General features: G+C 40.5%; 1 protein-coding gene across 11 annotated transcripts in view; it reads left to right on the top strand.

Moving 5' to 3' along the window:
• Positions 1–18703, top strand: part of NKD1 (NKD inhibitor of Wnt signaling pathway 1) — a 267650-nt gene that overhangs the window by 215820 nt on the left and 33127 nt on the right. For 10 of the 11 annotated variants that reach the window (XR_016470895.1, XR_016470894.1, XM_090149943.1 and 7 more), the window contains one exon: positions 7975–8032. Coding sequence is in view for 9 of the 11 variants with exons in the window: in XM_090149943.1 (XP_090006069.1) it covers positions 7975–8032 (58 nt within the window). In the remaining 2 variants the exon portion in view is untranslated. Of the gene's footprint in view, positions 1–7974; positions 8033–17510; positions 17902–18703 lie in introns of those variants that run through there. The other variant, XM_090149945.1, reaches the window with a different exon arrangement.

Here is an 18703-nt window from a genome sequence, read left to right as displayed (position 1 = left end):
ATTAGCCATAATGCTTGTGGCATTGTGCTTCACTGTGGCTTCCTGGCCCGTTAAAACCCTGACCTGTTATAAAATGATTAGTTGACATACCTGGGTTTTGGGGACAAAGAGGTGGTTTGAGAAGGAATGTGAACCATCTGTTTTGCCAGCACCTCCTGTTGACAGATTTATGGATCAACATTAGCATATGTGTCCAGGGTCACACACCTGTGCTTCCTAACAAGGTAATATAATATATAATAATATAATAATAGCAGGGTATGTTTTCGTCCGGAGGATTCCGAGCTCTCTGCAAAGGTGGGCATCAAGAATTCCGTTTTACAGTTGAAAAATGAAGGCACAGGGAGATTTAAGTGACTTACCCTACACCACACAGTGAGTCTGTGGTGGAGCAGTTATTGAAACCAGGTTTCCTCCAGCTGCATAAATATACGTCATCCATTAGCAGGAAAGGACTTAGAGTCATAAACATAATAGAGGAGCATTGATTGTCATTCTAGGGGAGCTTTAAGCCCCCCTAAGCTATGAAAACCTGCCATATAGGAAGACACAGGCTATTATCACAAGAAAAGCTCAAAACGCTGTGTGTTGGTTTTGTAATGATCATTGTAGTCAGTGGAAAGAGTACCCTTGTTTTCAGTGACTGCATCTTAAATTAATAAGTTATTCTGCAGTCAAACTCTGCAGCTATGTTCTGCAAACTTTTTTCTCAGCATATGCCTGGGTAAAATCACCTCGATGCACTGAAGTCTATTTGTTAAAGAGTTTCTTGGTAACTAAATCTTTTGCAAAAAAAAAGTTGAACAGAAAACCAGGTTTGATACGTGGCCACGTCCATCTGTCTGCCATAAAGGAGAAAGAAGCTCAGAATAAGCAATTTGGTGAAGTTACTGTGGTTCTCCAGGCTGAAGTTAGGTGAAGATTTGTCCTTCATGTCCTTAGACTTGTACATCAGTGTAATCAATATTGAAGAAGTGATCTTGGGGGAAATGGGACAATTGATTTTGCAATCAGGAAAGAGGCCAGAGGATAGCTGGAAGAATAAAGCAAAGTAAATAGCTGAATCTGTAGAGTTTAGTTCATTTATCCTTCTGAAGTAGCTTCAAAGTGAATTTAAATATAGCAGAAAGTAGTCATTTCTTGTTTCAGTCCATTTCATCTCAAAGACTCATGATCTTTTTTGGCTGGAAATGGCTGGACCCTTCAGTTGGAAAGTAACTGCTGAATCCTTAGATCATTTATATAATTGTTTTCTATTATGTAATCTGTAATCTGACAGAAGTTCTTGAAAAACCAGGCCTCACCCTATCACCTTGAAAAGAAGCCATAATAGTTCTAAAACTGCAGTAAAACTGCAGATTACTGCAGTAATCATGTTAATGGAAGATGTCACTATCTGACAGCTAGCAAGAGTTTCTAAACATCCACAAAATACAAGGTCAAAGCATACGGAAACTTTCACGTTCTGACATGAAACTGGAACCATCTAAAGCAGACTGCCCCCTAGGTGGATCTTCTGGATATCTACAGGTTTTAATACTGGATAATTTTATCTGTTGGCACTTTTTTTTTTCTTTTTTTTTTTTTTCATCATTAAACAAGTCCACATTATTTTAAGCTATTGCTTTTTAAGTTTCTCCTGTGACTTCTTTTTTTTTCCATCACTGCACAGGATGCATACTCACTGCTCACTTGTCTTGCGTAGAGCATAGGAATCTTATGGTTCAAGTTAAATGTGCTGGTTGGTGGTGTTGCATGCACATCAAGTGACTGACCACTAAAAGAGGATGTCCATTTACCTGCTGCAACAGAGACAAAAAAGCTACCTGCAAACAGCATGTTTCAGTACTGCTGCTACTTGATTTTCATATATCAAAAGAACAGAAAAAAGTTGTGTTTCATCCTGATAAAAGCCTTGTCCAGGTGTTGGACTGAGCAAAAGAGGTTCCCCTGCAAGTTGCAAACAGCCTGGAGCAAAAAGTACCACATTCACCTTCTTAGTCAGGCATCCTTCTTGAAGGCTTTTGTGTGAGTATCCTACTGCTTCCACTTCCTTGCCAGCCTCGTGTTCCTAAATGTGGGGTATCCTTAAAAGTGTATGGTGCAGCTACTCCTTGTACCCGCTGGAGGGTCTGTAACAGGATCTGAAAGATATTTAGGGGTATTTCTTGCATAAGAAGTCTCTAGTAGTCCATGGTCCTTTGTGACTGGAGATTCGGTGTTCTTTTGGTCTTTGTCTTCACGCTACTGGGCCATAAACTGGAATTGCTCTATGGTCACCATCTGTGAGATGAGCCTGGGAGGTTCCAATTCTGGCAAATCAGTGGATTTAGGGATATTGATTTCAAACATTACCTCTGTATTATTGCAGCTGGGAGTTACTGCTTCTAGAGCAGAAGCAGCCAAATTGAATGCATCTGTGTGCTTCACCATTGCAGTTTTGGGGCTGGCTTCTTAGTGTGAACTTTGTGCTAGGGTTCTAATGGGGGAATTTCCATAGCTTTGTGGTACACCCATTGTATTCTACTGTCTCTACTAAGAAGACATTGACTTCAGGCACAGAGGCCATATTGACAGATGAGGCAGTAAAATGCTAAACCATGGCAGCTTAACCCACTCAAGATCACTTATCAGAGATGTTAAAGGAGAAATCTGTTTTCTTAACATCTGTACCTGCTGTGATCATATAATGAAGAAATTTTATCTGAGAGAAGCTTCCATGCTTGGTAGAGGAAGAAAAACCCAGCTGTAATGGATCACAGAGCACCAGGTTCATATTTCAGAGGAAGAAAACATTGCAGAAGTTGAGCATACTGCTTTTGCTTAAAAAAAAAGCATTATTGCAGTTGTTGTGTGTATTTTAATGTTGGTCTGTTTTGAAGTCTCCTTGACTTCTCAAAGGATGAGCTGCTTTACATTTCCTTTACAGAAAGCAGAATCTCAGTGAATTGCCTTTATGTTGTTTGCGTGAAAGACCAAAGGCCATTCTTGTTCTCTTGGACCTCTATTTCTCAGGATCATTTTTCCATCAGGAACTGAAGTTTATATTAGGTGACATAGCATTCTCATTGGCAGCTGCTTTAAAATTGCTCTAAAATCTACTCCAGCAAGAGTTACCACATATCTTATCCCTTGCAGCCCTGTTGTGAAACATCTTTCTTCAACTTTGCTCTCCCAAAACGTCCTAGGATTTTATTACATCAGTAAAAGATTAAAGAGAGGACACAATACATGTTTCCTTCAGACAGGCAGAAGTAGGGAGTAAAATTTCCTGGCTGGACAGCTTGTCTTTATACATGTTTTACTTGGGGAAAGTGGTGAATATGACACTTTGATAAGAATTTCACTAAAACAGGAAATGTGTGCATATTTCTTGCCAAAAATGTTGAAAATTGCTTATCTTAGGTTAAATCAAAGGATTTCAGTGAGATATTTGAAGAAGGAGAGGTAGAGCAACATTTTTATACTGGAGAAAAGCGACAGCTTTTTGAAAAATATGAATTAACACAATATTAACTGTGATGTAATACAGGGAGTAGGGAGTTACAAACTTCAGAAATGTGCTGGCTGTCACAATAACCTACCCAAATCAAGGGCTAGCCTTTAATATATCTGATAAATCTATGGATGAAGCTCTCCCTACTTACGCTAAAAGCAAAACTGTTAATCACTGTGTTAGTCCAAATGTGTTTGCTAAAACACACGTTCTGTTTTCACTCTGTAGCTTTGGCCCTTGTATTCTCGGTGTTGGGTATTGCAGAAAGCAGCAAGGAAAGACAGAGCCAGGACAAGCAGGAAGAGTCAAGTGGTGATGAAGATTAAAGGAATCAGTGGGCACGGGGGCTGGTAGATGCGAATGCAAGTACAGCCATGCAGAGCCTGGAAGGTGGAGACAGGGAACCTGACCTCAGCATGAAACAGAAAGGGAGCAAAGGCCTGGAAAGAATACAGTATTATGGGCAGAACGATGGGTGAGGCTTTGGCTGGCAGCCTTTTCAGGGAGCTCGGGAGAAGGATGTCAAATGTTGAAGCACCAGAGTGAATTTCTGGGCTTCAGTCTCCAGAAACACATGTTGATGAAAATACTGTGTGGGGTGGTCAGGGCTGAGGTTAGGATTAAAAAGATAAAATTCCCAGTGAGTCAGAATTCATTGGAGTCTGATTGCTCAGTAAAGGTAGGATGTGAGTGACAACTGCCTGACTTGTAACCAGCTGAGTGGGAGCACTGGGATGTGGGAGCTTCCCATGAGTGTTTGTATTCCGTGGGTACAAATATACTGCTCAGCATTTCTGAGGGAGTTGCACTAGTTAACCCTTCCCCCACCCTCTTCAATCTGAGCCCCGCACAGCAGCACTGATCAGAACAGGACATGTGGGACACGAGGACCTTTTCATCCAGGCCGGGCAGCTGGCTGTTCATGGCTTTGAAACAGATGTCAGAGCCGAATTCCAGTCGTTTTGTGTGATTTCTGTTGGTAGCTAGCAGAGGCCAACTTCTTTAACAGGGAAGCTCCTGGTGAGGTAGAGACGCTTACTCTCAATGGGTTCCTGTTTAGCAGCCTCTAGAAGTGGCATGCTGGAATAATCCTACGTAAATGTTTCTTCTCTTTCTTCTTTCAAGTTCTCACTGACCTCACTTATATAGTATTTCACAGGGTACATCTGGTTTTGGTTGCTACATGACTCAGTGCTCCAGTTTGAAAATGCACTGTTGTGATTTAAAACATGGTGTCAGGACAGTGACATACAGCTACCTATGACCCGAATGCCGTTGCCTTGCTCTCCCCAGCACTGCTCCTGCTGCAGCTCTGCAGCTAGTGGGGAGCCCTTGGGCAGGCTGCAGGAGGCAGGGCTAGCACAGCTGGCTTTGTCCTGCCACTCCTGCCCTTCCCCTGTGCTCAGACACGCTTCTTCCTGGACATATAATGTTCTCTTCCCACTAGAATTTATTGAGCTGTGAGTTGTTTTACACATTTACCCTGTCCTACTGTTCCCCTTCACTTTCTGAATTAGACTAGCTGGTGGTAGATGCAGTGTTTTATTCGCATTAAGGGAATTGTTGCAGGTTACTGGGAGAATACTTCTTCTACTGTACCAACTGCAGTCAGAATTGTTTTCTCTGATACTAGCTTAGCTTTTGTACTTTATTTTTGAATGTGGGTTTGCATAAACCACCCAGAATCCTTTTCTCAAGCAGGTTTACTTTGGTGTTTATCCAGCTTGTGACACGTGTCTCAGTAGTGCTAAAGACAACCTGGTTATTCTCCTGGGGTTTTCGAAAGAAGAGTTAGTGGCAATAAGATGAGTGATAAGGTTTCTTTCTTTCTTTTAATTTTCCCCTCCTATAGAATCTTAAGTGTTGCCCACACCTTTCTCACCTGCTTATTAAAGGCAGCACAGATCACAGTCGTACTCTCACAGAACGCATATGAGTGGGAGTTGAGGAATTCAGCTTAAATACAGCCCTAGCTGTTACAGGAGGGTTGGAATTTGGTGATCCTTGAGGTCCCTTCCAACTCAATCCATTCTATGTTTCTATGAAATAAGTCACCAAAACGTTCAAATATTACACTCATTGATTTTGGGATGGGTTGTCTGTTTCTGTGCTGTTTAACAGTAATGCTGTGGTTCCACATCATCATCAAAACACTAGAATTTATTTTATTTGATTTAAGGAAAGCTACTTTATTGGAAATTTGCTTGCATTAAGTTACTACTTCAACTTAAATAACTAGGAGCTAGAGAACGAGTGAAACTAGAGTAGAATATGAAACATATTGTAATGATTAACAGTGAGAAACTAAGGAAGCTTGCATGTAGAATATTAATGCTTTACTGCTTCTCTCCTTCATCTCCATTCATCTGCACTGAGTTACTTAATGATACCTTTTCCATCAACAAATACATGCTAATTTGTAAGTGGCATCTTTTGAAAAAATCATAAAAATTAATGACTTGTGATTTTTGTAGAGGTTGAATTAATGGCAACATTTTGGCAGGCAACATTTGATAACCACGTGCACCATTTGCTTTGTTAAAACGTTAAGAGAGGAAGGCTACCAATTAGCTTTCTCCTTAGAGAAGGATCACTATTAAGGTCATACCTTCTCGCTGCATAGTTGCTGGTCAGAAAGTCAGAAATATTTTCCCAAGAGAACCATGTGGAGGGAGCAGGAATTCTGTCTTCAATAAAAAAGCAGTTGTTAAATACTTGCCACTGTGGGACAGAGCAGGAGGGCCATGTGTGCTCCTGCAGTCACTTGTATGCACCTCATTGTCTGGGAGAGCAGTCAGGCTGTGCTCTGAGAGCTTCCTGGAAAATGATGACATGGAGGAATTTTACTAAACAAAAGTATCTTAACTACTGCAAGTTGCTGGAAGACCATCTTCCTTGCAGAAACATGATATCCTACGCCAACATTTCCTGGCTTTTTTTGTTCATGATGTCCATTTCTTCCATTGTTCCTAAGTCAGTGATAGATATTAATTAGCACTTGTTCATAAGGGGCCTATTCTTCTAGAAAGAAAACTCAAATAAACAAACTAGCTTTTGTGATTTGCTTCTGACAGCTTTTATAGCAGTGTCATGCTATGCTAAATCCCAGCATGCTGTACCAGACTGACAGCGTTTCCTAATGCTGTCAGATTTATCTTTGGGCCAAATGTCAGGGTATCTGCTCATGAAGAGAGCAATATTTTCAGAGTCTCTGGGCTAGCTAACCCCTAATCAAATCTCACTGTTTATGGAATTTGATTTTTAAAATGCTTCTGCAGAAACTAACGCTGAAGAGTTCCTAAGATATGCTTTTGTGGCTGAGTTACTTTTGGATAACTAATCTCGAAGAATAACATTTAGGCGTGTGCAAGTTAGAAAAGAACCTCTGTCAGCTTCTTCGGGAAAAAGAGATGAACTGCATTCGTCGTGATAAAGCTGCTTGAGCACAAAGCTGTGAACACAACCAGGCATTCATTTTCACAGTTTTTTCTCTTATTCTCGCCTTGTGCCAAAAGCTCCCTGGTGTCTATTCACAGTCCCCAGGTTAATGCTGAGAATGCTGGCTCTGTGTTCCTGATACGTTTTTGTAGGTGAAGCTGAAATAGCTGTGAGTGCAGCACTTGAACTTTTCAAGGCCATATCCTTCTTCATCACCATAAATATTTATCAGTGGCAGAGAGTGTTTGTAGAAAATCTAAGGAGACAGACTGTAATGTAAGATCAGTGACATTATGGTAATGCTTGGAGTATTTGGAATGAATGGAAGAAGGCAAAATAGAAGGCTAGCTGTGATAGCTTATGGCTTAGCTGGTGTGGAGAGATGGAGCTGGAATGATCTGCTAATAGGAGTGTAAGATTGCTCTTCAGGATCTTTATAAGTGGGATTAGCTCCAAATCCAACTGATGCCCTTTTATTACAACTTCAGCACCATTAGAGAACTGTCTTTTGTGTTTGAGATAAAATCATCTGAGTATCCGTGACCGCTGCTTCTGTGTTCCACTGGACATACTGGGGCTGACAAAATTTCATTAATTTCAGGACAGAAGTATCAGGCAGCCCTTCAGACTCTGGTATCTGCTTTTCTTGGGTGACCTCTGGCACATGAAAGTTTTCTGTTTGGTGGAACCAAGTGATAACATTCCTCTGGGTAGTGAAGGGCTTATTTCTCCTTTATCATTTCCATTCAGAGATTTTTTTTATCTTGCTTGATTGACAGAATGCTGAAATGCTAAATATTAAAGTATTCTGTAAAAGGACTTGTATATGAGCACAATCTATTTATCTCCATTCAATTTTTGTCTTAGAATATGCCCAGAACATTCTAAAACAGCACCAGATGCATTGACTTCTTTTCTGGAAATTGACATTAATGCTCCATTTAGTGTTTTTAATTAATCCTGGTGATGATACATGTATCTTCTTAATACCTTTGTATATTGTATACTCGTCATTAATTTTTCTTCTCTTTTTTTAACAGGATTTGTCTGGAGAAGGCTACAGAGACTCTATTGGTGATGAGCACTTTCATCTAGAAGGTATTTAAAGAACAAAACTCTGTGATTAATATTAACGGATATTGAAATAAGTCAATGAACACATCCAATATAGGAATGCATATATAACAGTGCAGCTCTGATGTGATGATATTTCATTTCCAGGGCAAAACTGACATGATGGGAGTAGGGTATTATTTCTGTATTCCGTATCACTGTGCTCCTGTTATCAAAAAAGTCAACCAGTTATGTCAAAGAGACCAAATATATTCGTTAAGGAGCTCAACATTTTTGTCCAGGTACTTCTATTGGCAGCATAGCAGTGGTAAATGTTACTGTATCCAGCAGAAGTGGTGAATGTGATCACTGGAAATGTTTGCATTTAGTTTTGTGCTATGCTGCTCACCCTTCTGTGATGCATAAACCAAGTTTGGAAACTATTGCATTAATTTATAAAAGATCAGAAACTCTTACACAATACACTTCTCTTGAATATGAATGGAGTCATCACTGCTTCAGATAATTTCTTGTTTCCAAGTCTCATCTCATCTATTCCACTGTGAGTAGGCCTCTCCTCACAATGGGATAGAATCACTGTTTGAGTGGGCAGGGTCTTCTGAGACATTCAGTAAGGTCAGAACACACTGCTGAGCATACCAGTTGAGCTTCTGTTAGACAACTGGGGATTGATGAATGGATGAGATTAGTTTGAAGACATTGTTAGTCATTCTTTCCAACAAACAAGGAAATGAGTTGACAGAAACTCTCTGAGTTACTCTCTCTAGCATAACAAGCAGTTACACAGGCTGTGTGCTAGATTTTTACTATAGGTTAGTGGAAACAATTTGCCTAATTTATTTGGAGCAGCAAACTATGTTGAGCTTTCCAAGTAAAGTGCACTCCTTTTATAATCAAGTTGTTTGCTCCTGGTGGTCAACACTTCTGTCGAAAAGATGACTGGGGTTGTAACAAAATTGTTATAATCAGTTTTATATTGATTTTAATTTTAAATTGTTAAGATCATAAATTACTCTAAATAAAAGGGGGACAGAGGTAGTGCTTAGAGAGGTCAGGAATACTTTGTGTGTAATTATGTGCTGCGTATTCTTTAGCAGCATCAGTTTGTTCAGTACCTGAGGAAGAATTCGCTGTACTGAATATGCTTACAAAGTATGAATGTTAGGTCAGGTCCTCTCCCTTTTGTGTATTGGCAAAATCCAATTGCCAGAATCAAGTTGTAAATTTAAGCTCAAATCATGACAGAGGTTATGTATTTTTGATAGCCTAGTGGTCGTACCTTGGTTGTACAACATGAGTGGGATTGTTTCTATTGGTGAAACTGCAGATACCAAAAATACTTCTTTCATGTCAAAAGATATTCATATTCATTGTTACTACTATTTTTATTATGTACTAAGTTACTGACATCTTCCCTATATTTCCTTTGAGTGATCAGCTTGTGTCATTAGTTGCCTTTTGCTTCCTTCTCTTACTATAATTGAGTGGTTTTTGGAGCATCTTTCTCCATAATATTCTGCTATCATGTTCCTTCCAGGGACTAGTGATTGATTCATAGCAAAGAAATCTTAAGCAATTGCTCTACATTGCTTACCGGTGATCAAAAAACACTGCTCTTACCTGTGATCAAAAAAGGACGCAAAATAGCAGTGCTTTTAAGGTAATAGTGGTGTAATGTCATTCTTTGGGAGCTGCTGAGACTGAGCTGAAAGAGCCTAAAGAGCTACTGGAAGGAGACTCATTTTAAGCACCAGCCATTGCAAAAGTAATTTTTCACATTGAACAGAAAAATAGGTTTCAGTGAAATAAGGAATTGTGGCTGCATCATCTACATTGCAGCTAAGATCATTAAGTGTTTGTATGTATTTAGGATATGTTGTGCATACCAGATAAAACACATCTGTGACTTCAGAATGTGGAGAAACAAGAAAATGGAGGTGCAGGCAGGACGCTGAAGTAGATTTTGAAAGATTCTCCATGTTATGAATGTCTATCTTCTGCTTCTTGGGAAACTAGCTGGACATTGGTTGGGGGTGGTGAGCAATTGCTTCTGCATCACTTCTTATATACATACATGTGTATATATATTATATATATATATATAGTTGTAACTGTTTTCTTTTCCCTTTCTCTGTCTAAGTAAGTAGTTTTATCTCAACCCAGGAGTTCTACTTGTTTGGATTTTTTATTTATTTTCTCCTTCATCCCACTGGGAAGGGGGGAATGAGCGAATGACTGCGTGGTGCTGAGCCACCTGCTGGGTTAAACCACAACAAAATGTTTCATTATTAGCATCAGTGCAGTTTTCTCTTCTGCTTGTTGTAACTGTAGTAAAGGGTGGCTTATTAATTTTTAGAATTATAGTAGAATCTACTTAATACAGGATATTAAGTGCCAACAAGGTGAATAACTTGATTTTTTTCTGTCTTATTCTTTCTTTTGCTTACTTCTAATTATTTCTTAGTTGTTGTGAAGAATTGTCATGCTTAGCAGTCATAATATACAATAAACAGTATTTTTAAACTAGTCAGCAGCAGGACTGTTTTTATTAGATTTATTTTTAGGCTTTCCAGCTTAATACCAGCAAGAGTAGTTTTGCATTTTTACTTCTGAGGCACCTCATTTCTTATGAAGTAGCTGACATCACAGTCTTTACATATGTACAGGTGTAACATGTGTTTTGTATCTATGCATTCACGTATTCCAAAAGATTAGGTAACTAGCTTCAGAAACAGGGAGATGTGACACACTGAGAAATGGTTAATTGGACAACTCTCACAAAGGACACGAGTGGAAAAACAAAGCCTTGATCCCAGCTCTACCATGTACCAGGCAAGCATCACTGCACTATGTTCTCCCTTTATAAATACACAGTAGGGATGGGGACAATTAGTTTAAAGGGGAAAAAAATAAAGATTTCACGTTAGAAGTATTATATAGTATTAATTACTTGAAATGATTTATGTCCCACCTTTCCTCTAAGCTGTCCATCTGTTTCCCAAGTACAAAATCATTTTCCTCTTCTCATAGTATTTTGACGTACAATGCTTACATTATATATATATTTAAATTATTTATTTTTTAAATCAGGAAAACTCCTGATGAAAAAGAAACATTTCTCAGATTTGCAAAAAAAAGCACAGCAGGTGCCACAGCTCTTCTGGGTGAAAGGAAAGCTATAGCCTTCACACTTGGAGACCTTATTGGGGAATAAATCCAAGTTCTTTAGAAGACTCACTGAAAAGACAAAGTGGCAATAAGAGAAATAATTGAATTCCTTATTTTGTTTTACACAGCCAAGTTCATTACCTTTTTTTTCTCCCTCTCTTTTTTTCATCTCTTAGCCGTCTGAGCAGTACAGATAAAAAGAGCTCTCTTTGCTGGATTTAACTTCTGTGTTGTTATGTAAAGCTTGATCAAATCCTTTCGTCTTAACAGACTTAACTGGCCAACAGCAAAAGGCTCGGGATTCTGGGATTAAGATTGTATTTGGTAAGAGGACTGGTGCATTAGTGCTTTCTTTTGAACTATAGAAAGAACAAAGTAAACATCAAAAGCATTAAGCCATGAGAGCGGATTGTTGACTCAATGTTGCTGCATGACAAGAGGTTAGAACTCAATAGTGGTGACTCTGTTTACTGAGTGCTGTGCAGAAAGAAACAGTTTGACCAGCGTTGTCTGTTATATCCAGCACCTGCCTCTGATTTCACTATGGGGAAAAGTACTGTAAATTGAATTTTTTAATTTTCTATTACGTGGTCGGTAATTCTTCTTGATAGGAAAGGGACTGATGGAAAGCTCTGTCTCTTATTATATTACTCAGTCATATTCTGATTCCCTTCTTCCTCTTTCACTAATAATTCAAAAGTAATTCAATTAGAAATGGTTTCTATAGTGAATTTATTTGCAACATTCATTCCAGTGTTACCAGTGCTCTCTCTATTTCAGAGACTTTCATTTGTCAGACTTAGAGTACTTGTGATGTGCAGTCTGCCATGGCTATGTATACACTTCTCATGCTTGTTCATACAAATTTGCTGTCCAGCAGTATCTGCATAGGAAGCTTGTGCTTCAGTCTTCCCAGCTAGGATAACTAAGAGCATGGATTTTCCTCATCGCTAGTTAGAATAGTATCTCAGTGGAACTGAATTGAGTGGGGATGACTCTGGAAGAAGTTGAAAAACTAGCATGGATGTTAGGAGATATTTTTCATTTCATCTCAGTGGGGAAGCCAAAATGGCAGGCAGGAACAGAAAATGGTGTCAAATAGCAAGTCCCTCTTCCATCATGATGATACACAGCTGGCTCAAAGTTATCTGTTTTTTTCAGTTGCTAATGTGTGACACCCAGTTGTATCTCTGCTCTTCAAGGTATGAGCAAACTTCTTAATGAATCATTTGAGAGACCTGCTCTTTCTCCAGAATGTTTTTCACCTCTTTTCCCCTGAGCTTTTTGGAAATGGTTACAGCTAAGCTTGTGAACAAGAGTTTTCTTATCTGACCACTCTTGTCTGTATGAAGTGGACTGTCATCTGAACATCTGAACCCTGTTTTCTCACTGCCTGTGATTTCTGAACCAGTAGCAGGAAAATCCCACTTTGACAGAGTCTAATCACAGAAAAGAGCAATTTCCTACTTTTGGCAACACAGCCTCTTTAGAGCCCAGTGGAATATAGCTATCAGTCCGCATCAGCTGCATTCTGGTGTTGAAGGTGAAATCTCTAAACTCAGGAGACACAAAACTTATCACTCAAATTAGGTATGTGGTAATGTGATTTCTCATTTCACCATTCTCTTGAAAATGATGACTTAAGTGTTTCTGCTAACTAGAAATCTTACACACCTGTCAGATCAATCTAGTCCTGTACCTGTCAGAGGAGCTGCCTCCTCTGATAGCAATCTGTGCCCTGTTTCATTTGTTAGTCAAGGATGACATCTTGATTATTTTTCTCTTGACAAAAGGTTGGAAATGCACCAAGCATGCTATGGAAATACAATTTGCATGCAATACATTTCTTACTTTACTTTTTTGTTCATCTTAGTTGCAACACCTTTGTGTAATCTGCTAGGCTGAGCTATGAGTCTGTAACAAAAGGCAGTTTTTTGGAGCTGCATGCACCTTCCTACTTAATGCCTCTGTTTATTATGTTTTTTCATTTATTTTCTAAAGCATAAATAATTTCCTGTGTATTTTCACGAAACATCAGTATATCTATAAAAACACATAGACTGCATCTTGTACACAAATGAAGTTGCTTTATCCTAGTACTGTTGTTATTACTCAGTACTATTGATGTACTTCTGTTTTCCTGTCATGCTCTTAAACCAGATACCTGTTCACCACTGATGTTGCAAACAGGGCAAATAATTCTACCATAAAAGCACTCTTGTGGTCAATCTGGGTTGGTTGCTGTATGTGAATTCAGCATTTTAATGACTTGTTGCTAATTGTCCTCTCTTACCATGGATTTGCTGTACGCAGGTATATGCTACATGACTGCCTCAGTCTGATGATCGTTTGCTCACTGGTTGAAGTTTTTTCACTTGTCAAAATATTTCCAATGTACTCTTTTCTACTACATAAAACAAAATGAAAGAAATTTGAGAGATACCTTCAGCTTCCGACTGTCCCACTGGTACCAGCCACCCTTGTACAGCACACAACCAGTCCCTGCTGGACTGGCAGCCGATAAGCCAGTGACCGTGAGCTGGAAGAAGTACCAAAGAACACAGAGGGAGGAGGGGAAAGGAGCAGTGGAAGGTGCCAAGAGAAAACTGCTTAGTTTGGCAGTTAGAATAAAAGTCACCAAAGAACATGAGACTGGTAGGATTAGCAGAAGTTTTCCTGTGGTCATACACAGATCCAGGAAATTATAAAAGCAGGTAGGCTGTTTGCCATGAGTGGGAGGAAAATCTTATGGCATAAGGCACTTAATTTTTTATTTTTTTTTAATTGTACAAGTGCTTCTTAACATTAGCTGTTCCATTTGAGGGGGGTTGGTATTTGGATCAGAAGCTTTTACTTCTAGAGCTGCTGTTTCAAGTGCAGCCAGGTCAGTAGTGATGAAAGGCAGTTGCCATCCAATGGCTGTCTGTAGCTGCGTGCAATGAGTTAGTGGTCTCCAGGTATTTCCAAAATAGCCCTCTGTGCTGTCTAACAGCTCCTATCCGTGCTGGCAAGCAGAGCACAGAATGGTGCTGAAAGGTGGGCTGTTCTGTCACTTCAGAGGTGAGCCTGCCCCTTGCACTGAACTGTTGTTGTGCAGAAGGAGCATGCTCTGCTGCTCTGTTCCCTGTGCACGGGTATCTCTCTATGTAGCTGCCAACCCCCCAGCTCCTGCTGGTGCCACCTGGTTGCTTTTGATAAACGGCGTGTTTTGTTTGTGGTTTGAGGATTTTGGTCTGGTTATTAATTCTCTGCATTGGACTGGGAAGATCACACCTGCTGTAAGTAATAGTTCTCCAGCGATCTATATATTGAGATCATTCAGCAGTCCTGGTAAGTTTTTATTCCTCAATGCGAGGACACAATGGCAGAGCTGAGAACAGAGCCCGGGATTTCTTGCATCTGTGTCTGTTCTTCTATCCCTTAGAATGTTATGGAGAGAGGATTTGAAAATATACTACACAGTAAAACTTTCCTAAGTTACAAGTGGTCTCTGTTCTTTATGGTGACTGAAGAAAGCCAGATTTTAATATTAATTTTGTGTGAAGTATAGAAAGTATTTCTGTAGAAAACCAAGGTAATGAAAAGGGAAATCAAGAAGTACTTCAAGAAGCAAAAAGTTGACACTTAGTGAACACCTTGCACATGGAAAGCTTTTAAAATAACATTATATTTCTGTTTGAGCATTTCTAACAATATTAGTTTTCTATAGTTTTTCCTTTTACTGCAACTTTTCCTACTTGAATAGAGAAGCTCATGCTCCTTTTGAGCTGTCATTAAAAATGATCAATTAACAATAAGTATATTCATTCACTCACAGCTCTGTGGCAGTCATGAACTAGTTTGCTGGGAGACAAAAAGTCTCCTGGGTCTGTAACTGATGAAAACTTAAGTCTGGCTGTTAGTTGGGTTGCTTCTCCTCAAGGATGCATATGAGAAGCAGAAGAATAAAAGAGCAAAAGGAAATAGCTTAGGAGATCTCATCAAAGAGAGGGACACTATAGCAATTACCTTCCACATCCCAGAAGTGAGCTTAGACAGCAGACCGTGGCATCCAGCTGCTTGCTCACACTAATGTATGGAACCTGAGGGAAGCTCTGTGTAGGAGGACTGAGACAGAGGCAAGAAATGGGTACCAGTGACGTGAGACTCATGCTCTGTGCATGAGGGATAAAAGTACTGGGCCTGAGTAATCAGGACTCACCAAATCAGTCTGGGACATTGACGTTTTCCTCAAGATGTCAATATTGTGATTCAGAGAAGGAGCATGTGTAGGCATGTCTAAGTGAGCTGTTCCTTTCACATAGGTTGGGTAGCAATCACTGTGCTCACAGGAGTGCATGCTGGTGCACAGCTGGCTGCACACTGCATGGGTAGGGCTGTCAAACAGTTATCACTAACCCAGGTGGCTGGGTTACAGCTAGCCAGCTCTGTCAGTCCTGCTCCCCTGCCTGAGCTGTGGTGGCTGCTCTGGGAAGCTGGGGCTCAGATGCCAGGTATGCCATCAGGTACACATGGCAAACTGATGATCTCAGGAGCATTTGGGAGAGATCTCTTGTATGGTGTGCAGAGGTAAAGGTATGCTACTGTAAGTGTACAACAGTATAAAAATGTTCTTGAACTTTGCCCCAGGACATACACCACCGAGAACAAAGAATGAAATATGGGAACAAGTCAGTTTGGAGTTTGAAAACAATTTCTTTGGAAACATGATGAATACCAGTGGTTTCATTTATTCTACTTGAAGAACAAAGATCCTTTTCTACTTTTAATTTCCCAGCAACGATTATTACCAGTTATTTTTCTTGTAGCTTTGACCACAGATCGTGGAGGTTTTATTAAACATGTTTTTGAAAAGTGAGTCAAAATGCCATTCTTCTCTGACTCTCTTGTGACTCTCTCTTTTTTACTCATGTGAAACTAGAGCGTATTTCCAGGCAAAGATTTGGGGCCAGATAATACTCTCATGCTGGTGTTCATGGAATTATTCCAGGTTTTGCTCTTGTAATTGAAGTAAGTTTTGGCCCTTGCTATTTCAGAAGATAATATATTCATTTCAAACTTCTGGCCTTTACATGAAACATAAAATTCATTTTACAAACCTTGAATACTGTATTCAGTAGGCAACAAGTCCTGCTTTAACTCCCAGATATTCCTAATGTTGCCCATTCTCTTGTGCTTGACTTGACCTCGACACAGTCTGGAAAGCAAGTTTCAGAGCACTCCTTTCAGTGAGATTTTGATAGCTTTCTTCAATAGGCTTTTGTTTAGATCCCGTGTGCATGCTCCTGTAAGGCCCTCCTACCTGGAGGGGTTTCCCATCTCTGTGCCTGATGTGAGGGTATGGTTTATCGCAGGATTAAACAGTTCTTGTATTTCTGTCATGCATTTAGAAGTTGGAGCTATCGAGCTGGCATCTAATTCAGGATTCATCATTTTATAGGGATGGCTAGATAGCTGCCAAGCTAGGGAACTGCCTGAACCTTAGCGCTGGAGAGCTGAGACACAACAACCTGTCATCTTCTGAACCTTACAAACACACAGGCATGTACATGCAGACATACAGAGGCAATTTCAGTGAAAGGCATATTGCTTTTGCCCGTTGCTGTTCCAAATTCAAAGTGTGTATCAGTCAGGGTGCTTTTGTGTGCTTCAACTCCACTTCTGCTGCAGTAGCTACAGAAACCCAAAGTTTTACCTCACCAGGCAGAACAAGTGCCCTTTGTTACCTAGACAGATTACAGCTTTTTCTAAAGTCTGCTCTTCATAAAAGCCCAGCTTGAACAGTGGAAATTCTGACTTGCCTCAGATACTGAGGAGACTTTTATAGTTTCAAGTAGCTCCAGGGTTATATTTTAAAAGTTGAATTTCATCACATGTTTCAAGTTTGGTGGAAAAAAAAAAAAGACATGATATTTTTAGCAGAAAAAAGTCCGCCCCACACCTTTTTTCTCAACAGATGTTTCATCTCAATCATATCCAAACCTCAAAGCACAAGTAGCAGTCAACCTTATTCTCCTGTGGAGAAAAAGATAACATGTAATTTGTTTGGAAGAGGGTTTTTTTTTTTTGTTTTTTTTGTGTGTGTGTGTGTGTGTTTTTTTTGTAACCACAACTAGTTTGTGAGTAAAAGCAAATAATAAATGCAGCACTATGGGGTTGTGGAAATGAACCCGAAGCAACGTTTCTGCTCTTGAAAGAGCTCAGAGTCCAGCTGCTCTCGTTAGATGGAAAGTCCCAACCCCCAGCCTACCAAAAAAAATAGAAATTAGATTTTTCTTTCTTTATAAATCTGATCCAACAATCCAAGTCCTTTCACCAGTAAAAGATGTCATAGAAAGTGCCCAACTTTGTATTGCAAAGGATTTTAAACTGTCAGGGTAACGAAAAGAGAGAGAAGAAATCGTAGCTGTAAAACAAGACACCCCAAATTAGAAGAGCTGCTACCCAAGGAATTTTCATGGGGCTCTGGAGCAGCATGGCAGCTGGGTTGGGCGTGGGGCTCGGTGCTGAGGAGAGCCCAGGCACCCTGAACTGTGTGCACAAAAAGTTTATTTAGATGAAAGCTATAGCCCCTCTTAAGGATCTCTAGTGTGGTACTGCAGACCCTTTCGTCATCTGAGTCAACAGGAATATGAGTCAGCAGTGGGTCCTGGAAGCCAGCAGGGCCAAGTCCGTCCAGCACTGCCAGCCTGGTGAGGGAAGGGGCTGTCCTGTTCTGCTCTGTGGTAAGGGCAGGTTTGGATACCACAGTGTAAGGACATGAAACCATTGGAGGTTTGCAAAGGAAAGCTACAAAGGTGGTGCAGAGTCTGGAGGGCACGATGCAGGAGCAGCTGAGATTCTTCAGTTTGTGTAGCACAGAGCAGAGGAGCTGAGGAGAGGCCTCAGGGAGGCTGCAGCTCTGCACAGGGAGCTCTGCGCTCTATGACAGCAACAGGGCCTGAGGGAATGGCATGGAGCTGTGTTAGGAGAGGGGCAGCTGGGGGTTAGGGAGAGGGTCTGCACCGAAGGGCAGTGGGCACAGACCCAAGCTGCTGGAGCTCAAGCATTTGGACAAGGCTCTCAGAAATATGGTATTATTTTTTGGGTGGTCTGTGTGGAGCCAGGAGTTGGACGCAGTGGTTCTTATGGGTCTCTTCCAACTTGGGATATTCTGCGTTTTCCGTAGAGTTCTTACAGAGAAAGAAGGCATCCAGGTGCAAAAGGATGTTCTTGGCAAAGCACTGTTGAGGTGAAGACTACTTCCATGCCTGCAGCAGGACCCTTCAGGAGCTGCTCCGAGCACCCATCTTGCCTGGCCCCAGCTGCCTGTGCCATATGGTGGCTGCTGTCCGGGCCCTGCTGCAAGTAGTGATTGCAGACCAGATTTCAAAACGTTATGTCTGAACAAGAATTCACAATGATGCTGTTTAGGAGGATATTGCAGAGTTTTCTACCAAAAGGGTAGCTGCAGGGGGAAGCTAACTATTGGGCTGTGAAACACATGGGCTCTTTGGAACAATAGGATAGGCTGGTTCACCAGTAAGC

Source organism: Phasianus colchicus, chromosome 13 (assembly GCF_987193195.1).
Source record: "Phasianus colchicus chromosome 13, bPhaCol1.hap1.1, whole genome shotgun sequence".
Taxonomy (NCBI): domain Eukaryota; kingdom Metazoa; phylum Chordata; class Aves; order Galliformes; family Phasianidae; genus Phasianus; species Phasianus colchicus.
The sequence above is the reverse complement of the archived record's forward strand: the minus strand, read 5'-3'. Positions and strand labels throughout refer to the sequence as shown.